Source organism: Armigeres subalbatus, chromosome 1, assembly GCF_024139115.2.
Source record: "Armigeres subalbatus isolate Guangzhou_Male chromosome 1, GZ_Asu_2, whole genome shotgun sequence".
Taxonomy (NCBI): domain Eukaryota; kingdom Metazoa; phylum Arthropoda; class Insecta; order Diptera; family Culicidae; genus Armigeres; species Armigeres subalbatus.
In genome coordinates, this window is record NC_085139.1 from 21,090,333 (window position 1) to 21,106,786 (window position 16,454).

The 16,454-nt window shown below is 45.9% G+C and overlaps 1 protein-coding gene across 6 annotated transcripts in view; it reads right to left on the bottom strand.

The window, feature by feature from the left end:
- Positions 1 to 6,876: 6,876 nt before the first annotated feature.
- LOC134222632 (tyrosine-protein kinase Fer) overlaps positions 6,877 to 16,454 on the bottom strand; it is a 259,025-nt gene continuing 249,447 nt past the window's right edge. For all 6 annotated transcript variants that reach the window (XM_062701793.1, XM_062701796.1, XM_062701797.1 and 3 more), the window contains 5 exons: positions 10,592 to 10,789; positions 10,344 to 10,520; positions 9,973 to 10,276; positions 8,728 to 8,856; positions 6,877 to 8,664 (listed from right to left, as the gene is read on the bottom strand). In XM_062701793.1, coding sequence (XP_062557777.1) covers positions 8,336 to 8,664; positions 8,728 to 8,856; positions 9,973 to 10,276; positions 10,344 to 10,520; positions 10,592 to 10,789 — 1,137 coding nt within the window. In that variant the 3' untranslated portion in view covers positions 6,877 to 8,335. The remainder of the gene's footprint in view (positions 8,665 to 8,727; positions 8,857 to 9,972; positions 10,277 to 10,343; positions 10,521 to 10,591; positions 10,790 to 16,454) is intronic.

Below are 16,454 nucleotides of genomic sequence, written 5' to 3' on the forward strand. Positions count from 1 at the left end.
CTACTCTTGTTTAATCTCAACTTGAGGTTGATTAAGGATGGGGTTATGAAAATGTTTTTTTTTTTTCAATAAATTGCCACCTATATGGATTCGCATTTTGCGTCTTTTTTACACTTTGTGTATGTTACCTTTATGGATTCGCATTATGCGTTTTTCACAGTGTACTCTGTGTCTCGTCCTTGACGTTCGGCTTCGGTTACTTTTGTTCAATCTCAACGCGAGGTTTAATAAGAATGGGGTTATGAATATGTGTTTTACTTAGTTTTCAACAAATTGTTACCTATATGGATTCGCATTATGCGTTTTCTTACAATGTACTTTGTGTATGTTACCTATATGGATTCGCATTATGCGTTTTTCACAGTGTACTCTGTGTTTCGTTCTTGACGTTCGGGTTCGGCTACTCTTGTTCTATCTCAACGTGAGGTTCAATAAGAATGGGGTTATGAATATGTGTTTTACTTAGTTTTCAACAAATTGCCACCTATATGGATTCGCATTATGCGATTTTTACAATGTATTTTGTGATTGTCACCTATATGGATTCGCATTATGCGTTTTTCACAGTGCACTCTGTGTTTCGTCTTTGACGTTCGTCCATTGTTACGTCCTCTGTGTTTTTGTGACCTCTCTTTAGTCCCTAGCTGAATGCGTGTAAGTCCACATAATTGGCTTTCCTATAAATGGTTCCATTCTCCTTTCCAACTTCACTTCCTCTTCCTTTCCCCTTTTCACTTCCTTTTCCGTCAGGTAAATGATGAGAAAGGCCAGTGAAGGCGATGGCACAAATCTCCCAAATTGAGGGGAACGTGCCTCCTGAGCCGACGTTCTGATACCTGATACCTGATACCTCGTTTTATAAAATGATTACTTTCTGGTCCAAATTCCGGTCACTTGATTTTAATTTTCTTCCTTTTTCTACATGTTAGCGAACGTGTAGTATTCCCCAAGCTTGTTGACCATGCATTTTTACCTTTGGGGGTGGGTAACGAAACGCTTGGTCAAATTATCCATCTCGATGCCCTTCTAACGGAGCCATGCGTCCAACACTTGAATCTCAATATCACTTTCAATTTGCGATACATCGGAAAAAACAGATTTTCAACAAACAAACAAATTCTGATTTGAAACTTATGAATACATCGAATGCAGGGTAAAACAAACCAATACCTTCATGAGCTTCAGAGTAGTAACACTTTGAAAGTGGATAACTTATTTTCGATACAGTCCTTAAGAAGCCTCCTTTCAAGAGGCTCAGAAGCCTCATTTCAAGAGGCTCAGAAGCCTCCTTTCAAGAGAATCAGAAGCCTCCTTTCAAGAGGCTCAGAAGCCTCCTTTCAAGAGGCTCAGAAGCCTCCATTCAAGAAGCTCAGAAGCCTCCATTCAAGAGGCTCAGAAGTCTTCTTTCAAGAGGCTCAGAAGCTTCCTTTCAAGAGGCTCAGAAGCCTCCATTCAAGAGGCTCAAAAGCCTCCTTTCAAGAGGCTCAAAGCCTCCATTCAAGAGGCTCAGAAGCTTCCTTTCAAGAGGCTCAGAAGCCTCCATTCAAGAGGCTCAAAAGTCTCCTTTCAAGAGGCTCAGAAGCCTTTATGCAAGAGGCTCAGAAGCCTCATTTCAAGAGGCTCAGAAGCCTCCTTTCAAGAGGCTCAGAAGCCTCCTTTCAAGAGGCTCAGAAGGCTCCTTTCAAGAGGCTCAGAAGGCTCCTTTCAAGAGGCTCAGAAGCCTCCTTTCAAGAGACTCAGAAGCCTCCATTCAAGACAGACGCTCAAAAGCCTCCATTCAAGAGGCTCAGAAGCCTCCATTCAAGAGGCTCAGAAGCCTCCATTCAAGAGGCTCAGAAGCCTCCATTCAAGAGGCTCAGCAGCTTCCTTTCAAAAGGCTCAGAAGCCTCCTTTCAAGAGGCTCAAAAGTCTCCTTTCAAGAGGCTTAGAAGGCTCCTTTCAAGAGGCTCAGAAGCCTCCTTTCAAGAGGCTCAGAAGCCTCCATTCAAGAGGCTCAGAAGCCTCCATTCAAGAGACTCAGAAGCCTCCATTCAAGAGGCTCATAAGCCTCCATTCAAGAGGCTCAGAAGCTTCCTTTCAAGAGGCTCAGAAGCCTCCATTCAAGAGGCTCAAAAGCCCCCTTTCAAGAGGCTCAGAGGCCTCATTTCAAGAGGCTCAGAAGCCTCCTTTCAAGAGGCTCAGAAGCCTCCTTTCAAGAGGCTCAGAAGCCTCCTTTCAAGAGGCTCAGAAGCCTCCTTTCAAGAGGCTCAGAAGCCTCCTTTCAAGAGGCTTAGTAGCCTCCATTCAAGAGGCTCAGAAGCTTCCATTCAAGAGGCTCGGAAGCCTCCTTTCAAGAGGCTCGGAAGCCTCCTTTCAAGAGGCTCAGAAGCCTCCTATCAGAAGCCTCATTTCAAGAGGCTCAGAAGCCTCCTTTCAAGAGGCTCAGAAGCCTAATTTCAAGAGGCTCAGAAGCCTCATTTCAAAAAGCTCCGAAGCCTACTTTCAAGAGGCTCAGAAGCCTTCTTTCAAGAGGCTCAGAACCCTCCCTTCAAGAGGCTCAAAAGCCTCCTCCTCAGAAGCTTCCTTTGAAGAGGCTCAGAAGCCTCCATTCAAGAGGCTCAAAAGCCTCCTTTCAAGAGGCTCAGAAGCCTCATTTCAAGAGGCCCAGAAGCCTCCTTTCAAGAGGCTCAAAAGCCTCCTTTCAAGAGGCTTAGTAGCCTCCATTCAAGAGGCTCAGAAGCTTCCATTCAAGAGGCTCGGAAGCCTCCTTTCAAGAGGCTCGGAAGCCTCCTTTCAAGAGGCTCGGAAGCCTCCTTTCAAGAGGCTCGGAAGCCTCCTTTCAAGAGGCTCGGAAGCCTCCTTTCAAGAGACTCAGAAGCCTCCTTTCAAGAGACTCAGAAGCCTCCATTCAAGACAGACGCTCAAAAGCCTCCATTAAAGAGGCTCAGAAGCCTCCATTCAAGAGGCTCAGAAGTCTCCATTCAAGAGGCTCAGCAGCTTCCTTTCAAAAGGCTCAGAAGCCTCCTTTCAAGAGGCTCAAAAGTCTCCTTTCAAGAGGCTTAGAAGGCTCCTTTCAAGAGGGTCAGAAGCCTCCTTTCAAGAGGCTCAGAAGCCTCCATTCAAGTGGCTCAGAAGCCTCCATTCAAGAGACTCAGAAGCCTCCATTCAAGAGGCTCATAAGCCTCCATTCAAGAGGCTCAGAAGCTTCCTTTCAAGAGGCTCAGAAGCCTCCATTCAAGAGGCTCAAAAGCCCCCTTTCAAGAGGCTCAGAGGCCTCATTTCAAGAGGCTCAGAAGCCTCCTTTCAAGAGGCCCAGAAGCCTCCTTTCAAGAGGCTCAAAAGCCTCCTTTCAAGAGACTTAGTAGCCTCCATTCAAGAGGCTCAGAAGCTTCCATTCAAGAGGCTCGGAAGCCTCCTTTCAAGAGGCTCGGAAGCCTCCTTTCAAGAGGCTCAGAAGCCTCCTATCAGAAGCCTCATTTCAAGAGGCTCAGAAGCCTCCTTTCAAGAGGCTCAGAAGCCTCATTTCAAGAGGCTCAGAAGCCTCATTTCAAAAAGTTCCGAAGCATCCTTTCAAGAGGCTCAGAAGCCTTCTTTCAAGAGGCTCAGAACCCTCCCTTCAAGAGGCTCAAAAGCCTCCTCCTCAGAAGCTTCCTTTCAAGAGGCTCAGAAGCCTCCATTCAAGAGGCTCAAAAGCCTCCTTTCAAGAGGCTCAGAAGCCTCATTTCAAGAGGCCCAGAAGCCTCCTTTCAAGAGGCTCAAAAGCCTCCTTTCAAGAGGCTTAGTAGCCTCCATTCAAGAGGCTCAGAAGCTTCCATTCAAGAGGCTCAGAAGCTTCCATTCAAGAGGCTCGGAAGCCTCCTTTCAAGAGGCTCGGAAGCCTCCTTTCAAGAGGCTCGGAAGCCTCCTTTCAAGAGGCTCGGAAGCCTCCTTTCAAGAGGCTCGGAAGCCTCCTTTCAAGAGGCTCGGAAGCCTCCTTTCAAAAGGCTCGGAAGCCACCTCGCAAGAGGCTCAGAAGCCCCCTTTGAAGAGGCCTGGAAGCCTCCTTTCAAGAGGCTCAGAAGCCTCCTTTCAAGAGGCTCAGAAGCCTCCTTTCAAGAGGCTCGGAAGGCCTCCTTCAAGAGGCTGGAAGCCTCCTTCAAGATGCTCGGAAGCCTCCTTTCCAGAGGCTGGAGAGCCTCCTTTCAAGAGGCTCGGAAGCCTCCTTTCAAGAGGCTCGGAAGCCTCCTTTCAAGAGGCTCGGAAGCCTCCTTTCAAGAGGCTCGGAAGCCTCCTTTCAAGAGGCTCGGAAGCCTCCTTTCAAGAGGCTCAGAACCCTCCCTTCAAGAGGCTCAAAAGCCTCCTCCTCAGAAGCTTCCTTTCAAGAGGCTCAGAAGCCTCCATTCAAGAGGCTCAAAAGCCTCCTTTCAAGAGGCTCAGAAGCCTCATTTCAAGAGGCTCAGAAGCCTCCTTTCAAGAGGCTCAAAAGCCGCCTTTCAAGAGGCTTAGTAGCCTCCATTCAAGAGGCTCAGAAGCTTCCATTCAAGAGGCTCGGAAGCCTCCATTCAAGAGGCTCGGAAGCCTCCTTTCAAGAGGCTCGGAAACCTCCTTTCAAGAGGCTCGGAAGCCTCCTTTCAAGAGGCTCGGAAGCCTCCTTTCAAGAGGCTCGGAAGCCTCCTTTCAAGAGGCTCGGAAGCCTCCTTTCAAGAGGCTCAGAAGCCTCCTATCAGAAGCCTCATTTCAAGAGGCTCAGAAGCCTCCTTTCAAGAGGCTCAGAAGCCTCATTTCAAGAGGCTCAGAAGCCTCATTTAAAAAAGCTCCGAAGCATCCTTTCAAGAGGCTCAGAAGCCTTCTTTCAAGAGGCTCAGAACCCTCCCTTCAAGAGGCTCAAAAGCCTCCTTTCAAGAGGCTTGGAAAGCTCCTGTCAAGAGGCTTGGAAGCCTCTTTTCAAGAGGTTCGGAAGACTTCTTTCACGTGGTCAGGTTGCCTCCTTTCAAGAGGGTCATAAGCCTCCTTTTAAGAGGCTCGGAAGCCTCTTGTCAAGAGACTCAGATGCCTCCTTTCAAGAGGCTCTGATCCCTTTTTTAAGAGGTTCGAAAGCCTTCTTTCAAGAGGTTTAGAAGCATCGCTTCAAGAAGCTCGGAATTCTTTCAAGAGGCTTGGAAGCCTCCTGTCAAGAGGTTCAGAAGCGTCCTTTCAAGATGCAAAAGGAGCCTCCTTTCAAGTGACTCGAAAACTACTTTCAAGAGGTTCGGAATTATTTTTTTAAGATGATTGGCCGTATTGATTTGTACCCAAAGTACCCGAGAGGGGGTACCTCAATTATTGCAAAAGTTCGAAGGGGTACCTCTCAAGGAAAAGGTTGAGAACCGCTGAACTATAGCATCATCGACGTGCACTGCCCACGCGAAGGGAGACCCGAAGATGAGAAAGAAGCGTTCTACGCACAGCTGGAGCAGACATACGATGGATGCCCACTGCGGGATGTCAAAATCGTCATCGGTGACATGAACGCACAGGTAGGAAGGGAGTCTGCACACCGTATCGAATGACAACTGCCAACGATGCATAAACTTCGCAGCCTCTCGCGGTATGGTAGTCAGAAGCACCTTCTTTCCCCGCAAAAATATCCACAAGGCCACATGGAGATCACCTAACCAAGAAACGGAAAACCAAATCGACCACGTTCTAATCGACGGTAATTTCTTCTCCGACATCACGAACGTCCGCACTTACTGCAGTACGAATATTGAATCCGACCACTACCTCGTTGCAGTATGCCTGCGCTCAAAACTCTCGATGGTGTACGAAGTCGGACGCCGCGGCTTAACATTGGGCGGCTACAAGACGGTAGACTAGCCCAAGAATACGCGCAGCAGCTGGAAGTGGCACTCCCAACGGAAGAGCAGCTAGGCGCAGCGTCTCTTTAAGATGGCTGGAGAGATATTCGATCCGCCATTGGTAGCACCGCAACCGTACCGGTAGCACCGTTAGTGGAAGTGAATAATGCAGCATGGGCGAGAATTGCTACAACTCCGCACGAGGGCAAACGAGGCAAGATGAAAACGGGCGCGGAACAGACAAAACTCGATTTTCCGGTGGAAAAAAGCGCCAACAGGAAGATTGAGACCGTGAAGAGACGGAGCAACTGTTCCGCGCTAATAACACACGAAAGTTCTATGAGAAGTTAAACCGTTCACGTAAGTCCACGTGCCACAGCCTGATATGTGTAAGGACATAAACGGGAACCTTCTTACGTGGTTGGCGACGTGCAGCCATGGACCGAGCTGAATGGAGAATACTTTTGTGTACTGCACAGGCCACTCCGGCCTTAGTCTGGTAATAAATAAATAAATAAATTATCAAAACTCCTGAAGAACGCATCCTTCGTGTCATCAGGCATATCGTTCAAGGGCATATATGCTGATCAGGCTGTAGTTGGAGAATGTGTCCTTCATGTCACACAAATGCGGTTGCTCATTGGCTTCCACCGGATTACTCACTTCATCTGCTTCTCGATCACCATTAAGCCAACTCCACGTTTGCTCTGTCTCCGCCGCTATAAATAGTAGATGAGACACTTAAATGAAGTGTTTGCGATGGGATCCACTGCTCCTGAATTCACGTTCTTCGGTTTTGGGCCACCGTATTTGCTGGAATCTGGATTGCTGCCACGCTTACGCCGAGCTTCTGCAGCTCACCACGTGCGGGTTTATTCAATGTTCTCACGTTCCATGATCCGACTTTCCATTCGTTGTCCTTAATTTGTTGTCGGGTCTGTTGCCATTGAAACCATCCATTTGCTCATGAAGAACATACAAGGATATCGGAGAAGCATCGTGGTTCATAGGTATACAATGTCGTGCGATCATAAATAGAAAAGGGACGTGATAAAATCGCCTACATTTCACAACGTTTGCATTTTTTTTATAAAATACTTTAAGCGTAATATTTATTATTATAGTATGTAAATATTACAGTTGTATTTTGATTTTCGAAGGATACTCGTTCAATTCGATTCCAAAATTGCTTCAACTTATAATTGTAAGTATGTATGTAGTTGCATTTAGTAGCAGTCGGTTTCTAGTAGTTTCTGTTGTGTAGGATCAAAAGAGAGTATTACATTTAAATATGCTGTTTAATGTTTTGTATTTGTATATAAACCGTTGGATACGTGCTTCCAGTTCGCCTAGGCAAGGAATTGGTTTTTCTTCCCCTCTACGGCTTGGAGAGAGGAAATGGCAGAAATGCTTTCATAGAGGGGAAGCCAAACACTGTTCCTACGGCGGAACACTTCGGAGAAACCTTACTTTTACAGTATTTTGAGAAGAATAACGATTCTCGATGAACGAATATTAGTGTGGTTCAATTGTAATAATCCTCTAAATTTTAAATAAGCCTGGCATGCAAATACTTACATCAAAGTCATTCCAGCGCGTCCATTTGCTAGCATAAGCGTTTAGGTCTGTATGTTGTTCCTTTTTTGAGTTACTATTACGATATACTTTCAGATCAATTCATAGATATAAACTGCCTAACAAGCTAACGCCTTAACTAATTCGATAAAATCTTGTCACATCACAAACATGTTTCCCTCTTCTCAGTTTCAACTCACTTCAGATTACGTACACTATCACTAGCTAACAATCATTCTCTCGTTTCTTTTCTTATTTTTGGCCACTTTCAGCACAGTCATACAATCTGTTCATAAACGATACCTAAATCTTTCTCTAATTACCAAACAAATCTCAACTATATCGACATTTCCATAAAAAACATTATTTTGTGCACTTGTTCGTTGTTTAACGGAATATAAAAGCAGGCAACTCAAGAGATACTTTCTAACACTTGCGTAATATGATCCTTGCATTTTTCCAGTATCAAAGGCTCAGAATAGTTCTGTTCCCGATGATAAAAATCTCTAAGGAAGCGTTCATGCAGTACATTACGCTTTCTGTGTGTGCATAAAAGGGACATGCGGGGTCGAAGACAGCTCGCGTGGCGTACTTAATGAATCTTCCAAAAATTTTGATTCCGGTCTTATCGTTTAGAAATAATTATTACCCAAGGACGAGAAGTGCCATGTTGGCGGCATGATTATTTTCTAAAACGATGAACCGGGTTCGACAACCTAGATAAAATGAAAATTTTCGCTGCAATGGGGATCAACCACTTAAGTGCATCATACAGAAATAAATTAAAACAACGAGAACCATTAAGCTTTGGCGGCCACCGCCATGGCTACCGATGAGCAAAGGTACGCCCTTCTACGCGGTTGCCGTTTCGCGAAGAACGCCGCAGTTGGCTTTGGTCTTCTACTGCTGCAAGAAAGACATCGTTGTTTGGACCGCAGCGGAGCCGCGGTCGCCTTGGTCCTTCGCTAGTCCTTGGCGCACATCATCAAGGCGTCCACCACGGTATAGATCTCGTCAAAGTGTGGCCGATTTTCCGGTTCGTAGGACCAGCACTTCAGCATCAATCGGTACATCTCTGGCGGGGTGTTTTCCGGAGCGGGCATTCGGTAGCCCTCGTCGATGCGCTCGCGAGCACGGGAATTGCTGTGCCCGGAATAGGGCGTATCACCACGGCTGAAGATCTCCCACACCAGGATGCCGTACGACCATACGTCGCACAGAGAAGTGTACTTGCCGAAGTTGAGAGCTTCCGGGGCGGTCCACTTGATGGGAATTTGTTTCATTCCTCCCGACACTACGATAGAAGGTGGACCAATGGATTATTTAAATATGTTAAATTAGGACTATGTTTACTTACCAATATATTCTTCTTCCTCGCGAGACATTCCGAAGTCTGAGATTTTGACAATGTTCTCATTGCCGATTAGGCAATTTCTAGCAGCGAGATCCCGATGAATGCAGTTCTTCGATTCCAGATAGCGCATCCCTGAAAGAGGTATCGAATGTTAGCATCAGTGAATTTGTTTAAACCTCCATAGATACCATAAATAATTAAGTCATATCTATAAGTGATAAAACAGGGCCGTAACTCCGTGGAAATTTGTATGGTCTCTTGGACTTGGACCGCAAGTAATTTGAAATTAGACCGCAAGTCCTTTGAACTTGGACTGCAAGTCCTTTGAACTTGGACTGCAAGTACTTTGACATAGAACCGCCAGCTCATTAGACTCGGTAGCAAGTCCCTTGTATTTGGACCCCAAATCCCATTGCCTTGAACCTAAAGCCTATTGACCTTGGATCACAAGTCCCTTGGACTAGGACCATAAATCTCTTGACCTTGGATTTCAAATTCTTTTGGACTTGGACCGCAAGTCCCTTGTACTTGAACCGCAAGTACCTTGGACTTGGACCGCAAGTCCCTTGGACTTGGACCGCAAGTCCCTTGGACTTGGACCGCAAGTCCCTTGGACGTGGACCGCAAGTCCCTTGGACTTGGACCGCAAGTCCCTTGGACTTGGACCACAAGTCCCTAGGCCTTGGACCGCAAGTCTCTTAGACTTGGACCTCAAGTCCATTGGCTTTCGACCCTAAGTTCATTGGCCTTGGACCGCAACTCTTGGACTTGAACTAATATGTACCTGAATTTGGTGCTCGGAATAATGAGTTTGCTTTATACCAGACAATTATGGCAAATGAACGCTGCCCTTAAATAAAATAGACCGACGTCTGTCGGGATCAGTTGAATTACGAATGTCAGTGAGTTCAGACGTACAGACGGACTCAAGTCCCAAGTCCATTAAACTAGAATAGTTAGCCTCTTGAACTTTGATTTTAAATTCCTTTGGACTTGGACCGTAAGTCACTTGGCCTTGGTCCACAAAAGGTTGCTTGGACTTGGTCCTCAAATCCCACAGACTTGGACGTGAGATATTTAGAAAGTACTTTGGGCTTCATTAGAAAGACCCACCCTTTTGAACGTTGACCGTATTAGACGTTTTAAAAACTTTTTTTATTTAGTCTACCACTCCGGAAATGGCAGTATAAGTTGCTATTAAAAATAATTTTTAATTACACTGAAAAATAAGTTGTCAACGGAACTAACCTGCCGCCGCATCGCGGCACATCGCCATCAGCTGCTTTTGCGTCAAAGTCGTCGCATTCTTCCTCAGGAACATCAACAGCGACCCACCGGAAACCAGCTCCATCACAATCATGATCGGTTGCTTCTGCACGCAGATACCGATCAGCTTCACGATGTTTGGATGATCGTACTGCTTGAGGATGCGTCCCTCCTGGAGGAATTTTCGCTTCTGCTCCTCAGGTAGCGTCATCCGGCACGTTTTCACCGCCACCGAGGTATTCTTTGACGATTTCAGTTTCGCTTTGTATACGTCGCCGAAGTTACCCTGAGAAAGAAATTTGATACATCTTCATGAGCTCTACTGTGATGATTGTTACAACGGTTGAACCTACCCGTCCGATCTTATCCAAAAGTATCACATCGTCATTGCTCAGTTCCCACCGTTCCCTTAATACTGGTTTGCGAAGAACCGCCCCGGATCGTCCCGTTACTGGCAACTCCGATTGGTACTGGTGCAGGATCAGTTCTTGTATACTGGGAAATGCAGGACCTTCAAAACGGTAATGACCCTACAGAAGAAACATGAAAGATTACTAGATGAAAGACTCGTTAACTTGTGACGTCAGTCGGGACCCCCTACCTCGGCCGTGGTCTGAACGATGAAGTGCTTGTGTCCGTTCCAGCAGACACTGAGCACGGTTTGGCTTTCGTCGTTGCGGGTCGTTTCGCGCACCAGGAAGTCGCCTTCGTTACGCAGCAATCGGACCACCTCCTCGCGGGGCAGCACTCCGTGGAACCATTCTTCTTCGTAGAGCGGTCGATTCGTGGACAGCGTCATCTATGGGATGCATGAAGCGCATGAAAAAATGGTATATTTATCATTAGATATGTATGTCGTTCTTTATTGTCGGTGGAATCTTGTTAATGGTTTCCTTGATTGGAAATGGGTTAACCAACAGCTACATTTTAAACGACTCTAAGAGCATAAACAGAATTAGTGTAAGTATTTTTGAAAATTCAAATCAAGAAGATCTTTATCTTTATACCTTCTTGAAGTGATGTTTTTCGGAAACATGCACATAGGGGAAAAAAGTAGATGTACAAAGATCAAATATCGCAACACAACAACTAAAACGGAAGAGTTCAGAAGCAGCTGATGAGCAATGGCTCACATGTTTTGACGCAATTGGATGGATTGAAAGGTGAATGGAACGTGGAAACACGAGGAGATGCTCTTTAGCTTTGGGAATAAATAACGTCATTCTGTGCAATGAGCGAGCAGCGAAATAGTGGGATAGAAGCTATATTTAATCCACTTGGTGCCAATACATTACAGGCTGTCGAATACGGCCAAACGAACGGAGCTTTAGAGACGTATCTATCGTTGATGCGATGATCACCACCGTTGGCGTCTATTCCTTGTGCAGCAAGGGACATATTAAACATCTAATACATATTGTTATTGATTTATTTTATTGTACAATAAAGGATTGTTTTCTTGTCCTAGTTTTATTCACTCCAATAGCTGATGTAATTGTTGGCAGGGTTCGAAGGTTTTGTTTTAATGGAATAACATCAAGCATCCACCGCATTCAGAAAATAAAAATTATCTAGAATAATAGAGTTTTGGAGCATTTAGATAATTGCAAATCTCAAATCTATACAAAAAACTAAGGCTATATAAAATTCAATGAATGTCGACACACGGATGTATTTTCAATTGAATTAGGAGGATTAAAAAACATCGCTCTAGAAAAACCCTTAACTTGAGTAAAGACCAAGCAGTAAAGCTGTGAGCTAGCTGTAAAAGAGTCAAATAACATACTTAAAATGATATTGAAGAGCCTGAAAACCACGAAAATAAAGATAATGGTTACTGCTCTTTCAATTCATGAACACGTACCCATTTCAATAACAATCAAGAACAAAATATTGGAGTGCAAATTGCTTTGCTTCTCTTTTTTTCAGCAGTGAACACGCATTACAGTATTAAAAATTACACAGATTAATCAAAATTAATTATAGATTTTCAGAAACCAAACCACAAATCACAAATGATGTTTACAAAGAGATCTTAGAAGTTTTTTTTCTTTTTCGGGAAAAAGTTTCCACAGATTGGGTACGAACATTTTTTCCATACAAAGATCTTCGTCTGTCGTGCTAGGTTTGGAAATGCACCACAGATGTTTGAATCATTTTCAAAAATGATGTATGTGATGAAATGTGAGGTTTCAATATTCATGGATAAGTATACGAAAACAGATATCTAGAGCCAATCGACAATTGAAAACAGTCATCAACTGTGCCCCTTTTGATATGTGTGCCTAGTGACACTGATGAGAGACGACGCGAGATCTACGCAAAGAGCGTTAAAACAGCAAGGAAATGACGCTGTGTGGCGCTATTTAAATAGGCCTACTTGTTCGGATACGGTAAAGATCATTCATTCATCGATTTATGGTATCCGATGGGTGGCAGGGATCCGCTTGTACATTGCACAGTTTGTACAGTACAGGAGTGTTAGACAAAAAAGTAGAGATAGGCAACTAATTTGACGAAATTCAAATAAATCTTATTTTGGCTTAAAATCTGATTCTGAAGACCGCATCCATCGGTTCCGGGCAGCAGGAAGTATGTCCAAGGGCTTGACGATCCCTCCCCAGGCCATCTGCGAGATGTGGGGCTTGTCTAGGATTTGGTGGGGTTTTGTGGGTCCTGTTAAACCTCTATAAAAAGCTGCATGTATCCTCAAGTAGACCCCACCAAAGCGACCATGTGCCGCTCAAAGCGCACAAGCCCAAGTCCTAGTGTTAGGTGGGACGCTAAACAGCCCGGACACGACGGCCCTCTGACGAGGCAGGAGATTTGCGCAGGCCCAATAAGCCGCCTGGAAAACCAATAATTACGAACAATATAAGAGATAAAGGGTGATACGGTCAAAATTTGGTCAATATCAACTTGACGTATTTCTTTCAATTTTGCATTTAAAAAACCTGAACACCCCTCATTTTGAAGGTGTGTGTGTGTAGAATGTTGCTCCTATTTTGATTTTGGAATTCACTCTTCAGTTGTCAAAATGCCGTCCAAGCAAGAAGAGCAGCGTATCAAAATTTTGCTCGCGCATCGCGAAAATAAGAGCTACTCGCACGCAAAGTTCGCACAAAATCGCTAAAAGTTGCCAAATCAACCATTACAAATGTAATTAAAGTGTTTGGGATACGTTTGTCGACAGCCAGGAAGTCTGGAGGTCGCAAAGAAATATCTGGTTTGGCAAGCCATCTGTACCTGTGGCTTGAAAAGCAGCATTTTCATAGCTTCCGGGACTGTCAACCAAGAAATTTGCGTGAAAGAGTGTTTGAATAAACGTCTGCTGCCTTTCCTGAAGAAACACGGTTGTTCCGTACTGTTTTGGCCGGATTTGGCATCTTGCCATTACGGTAAAAAGACCATGGAGTGGTACGCCGCCAACAACGTGCAGGTGGTTCCCAAGGACAAGAACCCTCCCAACACGCCAGAGCTCCGCCCAATTGAGAAGTACTGGGCTATTGTCAAGCGGAACCTAAAGAAGACCAAAAAAACTGCTAAGGACGAGCAGCAGTTCAAGGCAAACTGGCTTTCTGCGGCGAAGAAGGTGGACAAGGTGGCTGTACAAAATCTGATGACAGGGATCAAGCGTAAGGCCTGGCAATTCGGATTTGGAAAAGCGGAAGCCTAACTAAATATTTTTCCAGAATTTTATACTAATTGAACTTGAAAAGAAAATTAATTCGATTTTTAAATAAACGATTTCACCGATTTACACGCGTTTTCCCTTGACCAAATTTTGACCGTATCACCCTTTAATGCGACTCGATATAATCGGCAAAGACCTAGGCGACGAATAAAGGATCACGATTGGAAGCTTGGAACATGGAACTGAAAGTCGCTAGGTTTTGCAGGTTGCGACAGGATGATCTACGATGAATTACATCCCCGCAACTTCGACGTCGTGGCGCAGCAGGAGATTTGCTGGACAAGACAGAAAGTGTGGAAAAGCATCGAGCGGCTACCTTCTACCAAAGCTGTGGCACCACCAACGAGCTAGGAACCGGCTTCATAGTTCTGGGTAAGATGCGCCATCGTGTGATCGGGTGGCAGCCAATCAACGCAATGATGTGCAAGCTGAGGATTAAAGGCCGTTTCTTCAACTATAGCATCATCAACGTTTACTGCCCACACGAAGGGAGACCCGACGATAAGAAAGAAGCATTCTACGCACATCTGGAGCAGATATACGATGGATGCCCACTGCGGGACGTCAAAATCGTCATCGGTGACATGAACGCACAGGTAGGAAGGGTGGCAATGTATAGACCGGTCATCGGACCGGATAGTCTGCACACCGTATCGAATGACAACGGCCAGCGATGCATAAACTTCGCAGTCTCCCGCGGAATGGTAGTCCGAAGCACCTTCTGTCCCCGCAAAAATATCCACAAGGCCACATGGAGATCACCTAACCAAGGAACGGAAAACCAAATCGACCACGTTATAATCGACGGTAAATTCTTCTCCGACATCACGAACGTCCGCACTTACCGCAGTGCGAATATTGAATCCGACCACTACCTCGTAGCAGGATGCCTGCGCTCAAAACTCTCGACGGTGTACAGCACACGTCGAAATCGGACGCCGCCGCTTAACATTGGGCGGCTACAAGACGGTACACTAGCCCAAGAATACGCGCAGCAGCTGGAAGTGGCACTCCCAACGGAAGAGGAGCTAGGCGCAGCGTCTCTTGAAGATGGCTGGAGAGATATTCGATTCGCCATTGGTAGCACCGCAACCGCTGCACTTGGCACGGTGCCCCCGCATCAGAGAAACGACTGGTATGACGGCGAATGTGAGCAGTTAGTGGAAGAGAAGAATGCAGCATGGGCGAGATTGCTGCAACACCGCACGAGGGTGAACGAGGCACGATATAAACAGGCGCGGAACAGACAAAACTCGATTTTCCGGAGGAAAAAGCACCAGCAGGAAGAGAGATCGAGACCGTGAATAGACGGAGCAACTGCACCGCGTTAATAACACACGAAAGTTCTATGAGAAGTTGAACCGTTCACGTAAGGGCCACGTGCCACAGCCTGATATGTGTAAGGACATAAACGTGAACCTTCTTACGAACAAGCGTGAGGTGATCCAAAGGTGGCAGTAGCACTACGAAAAGCACCTGAATGGCGATGTGGTAGACGAAGATGGCGGTATGGTGATGGACCTGGGAGAACGCGCGCAGGATATAATTTTACCGGTTCCGGATCTCCAGGAAGTCCAGGAGGAGATTGCCCGGCTGAAGAACAACAAAGCCCCTGGGGTTAACCAACTACCAGGAGAGCTATTTAAACACGGTGGTGAGGCACTGGCTAGAGCGCTGCACTGAGTCATTACCAAGATTTGGGAGGAGGAAGTTTTCCCGCATTAGTGGATAGAAGGTGTCGTGTGTCCCATCTACAAAAAGGCCGATAAGCAACTACCGTGCAATTACATTTCTGAACGCCGCCTACAAGGTACTCTCCCAAATTTTATGCCGTCGACTAGCACCAACTGCAAGGGAGTTCGTGGGGCAGTACCAGGCGGGTTTTATGGGCGAACGCTCCACCACGGACCAGGTGTTCGCCATTCGCCAAGTACTGCAGAAATGCCGCGAATACAACGTGCCCACACATCATCTATTCATCTACTTCAAAGCCGCATATGATACATTCGATCGGGACCAGCTATGGCAGCTAATGCACGAAAACGGATTTCCGGATAAACTGACACGGTTGATCAAAGCGACGATGGATCGGGTGATGTGCGTAGTTCGAGTTTCAGGGGCATTCTCGAGTCCCTTCGAAACCCGCAGAGGGTTACGGCAAGGTATTGGTCTTTCGTGTCTGCTATTCAACATCGCTTTGGAAGGCATAATACGAAGAGCAGGGATTAACACGAGTGGTACAATTTTCAATAAGTCCGTCCAGCTATTTGGCTTCGCCGACGACATGGATATTATGGCACGTAACTCTGAGAAGATGGAGGAAGAATACATCAAACTGAAGAGGGAAGCTAAGTGGATCGGACTAGTCATCAACACGTCGAAGACGAATAACATGATAGGAAGAGGTTCAAGAGAAGACAATGTGAGCCACTCACCGCGAGTTTGCATCGGTGGTGGTGACGAAATCGAGGAGGCAGAAAAATTTGTGTACTTGGGCTCACTGGTGACTGCCGAAAATGACACCAGCAGAGAAATTCGGAGACGCATAGTGGCATGAAATCGTACGTACTTTGGACTCCGCAAGACGCTCCGATCGAATAGAGTTCGCCGCCGTACCAAACTGACAATGTACAAAACGCTCATTAGACCGGTAGTCCTCTACGGACACGAGACCTGGACGATGCTCGTGGAGGACCAACGCGCACTTGGAGTTTTCGAAAGGAAAGTGTTGCGTACCATCTATGGTGGGGTGCAGATAGCGGACGGTACG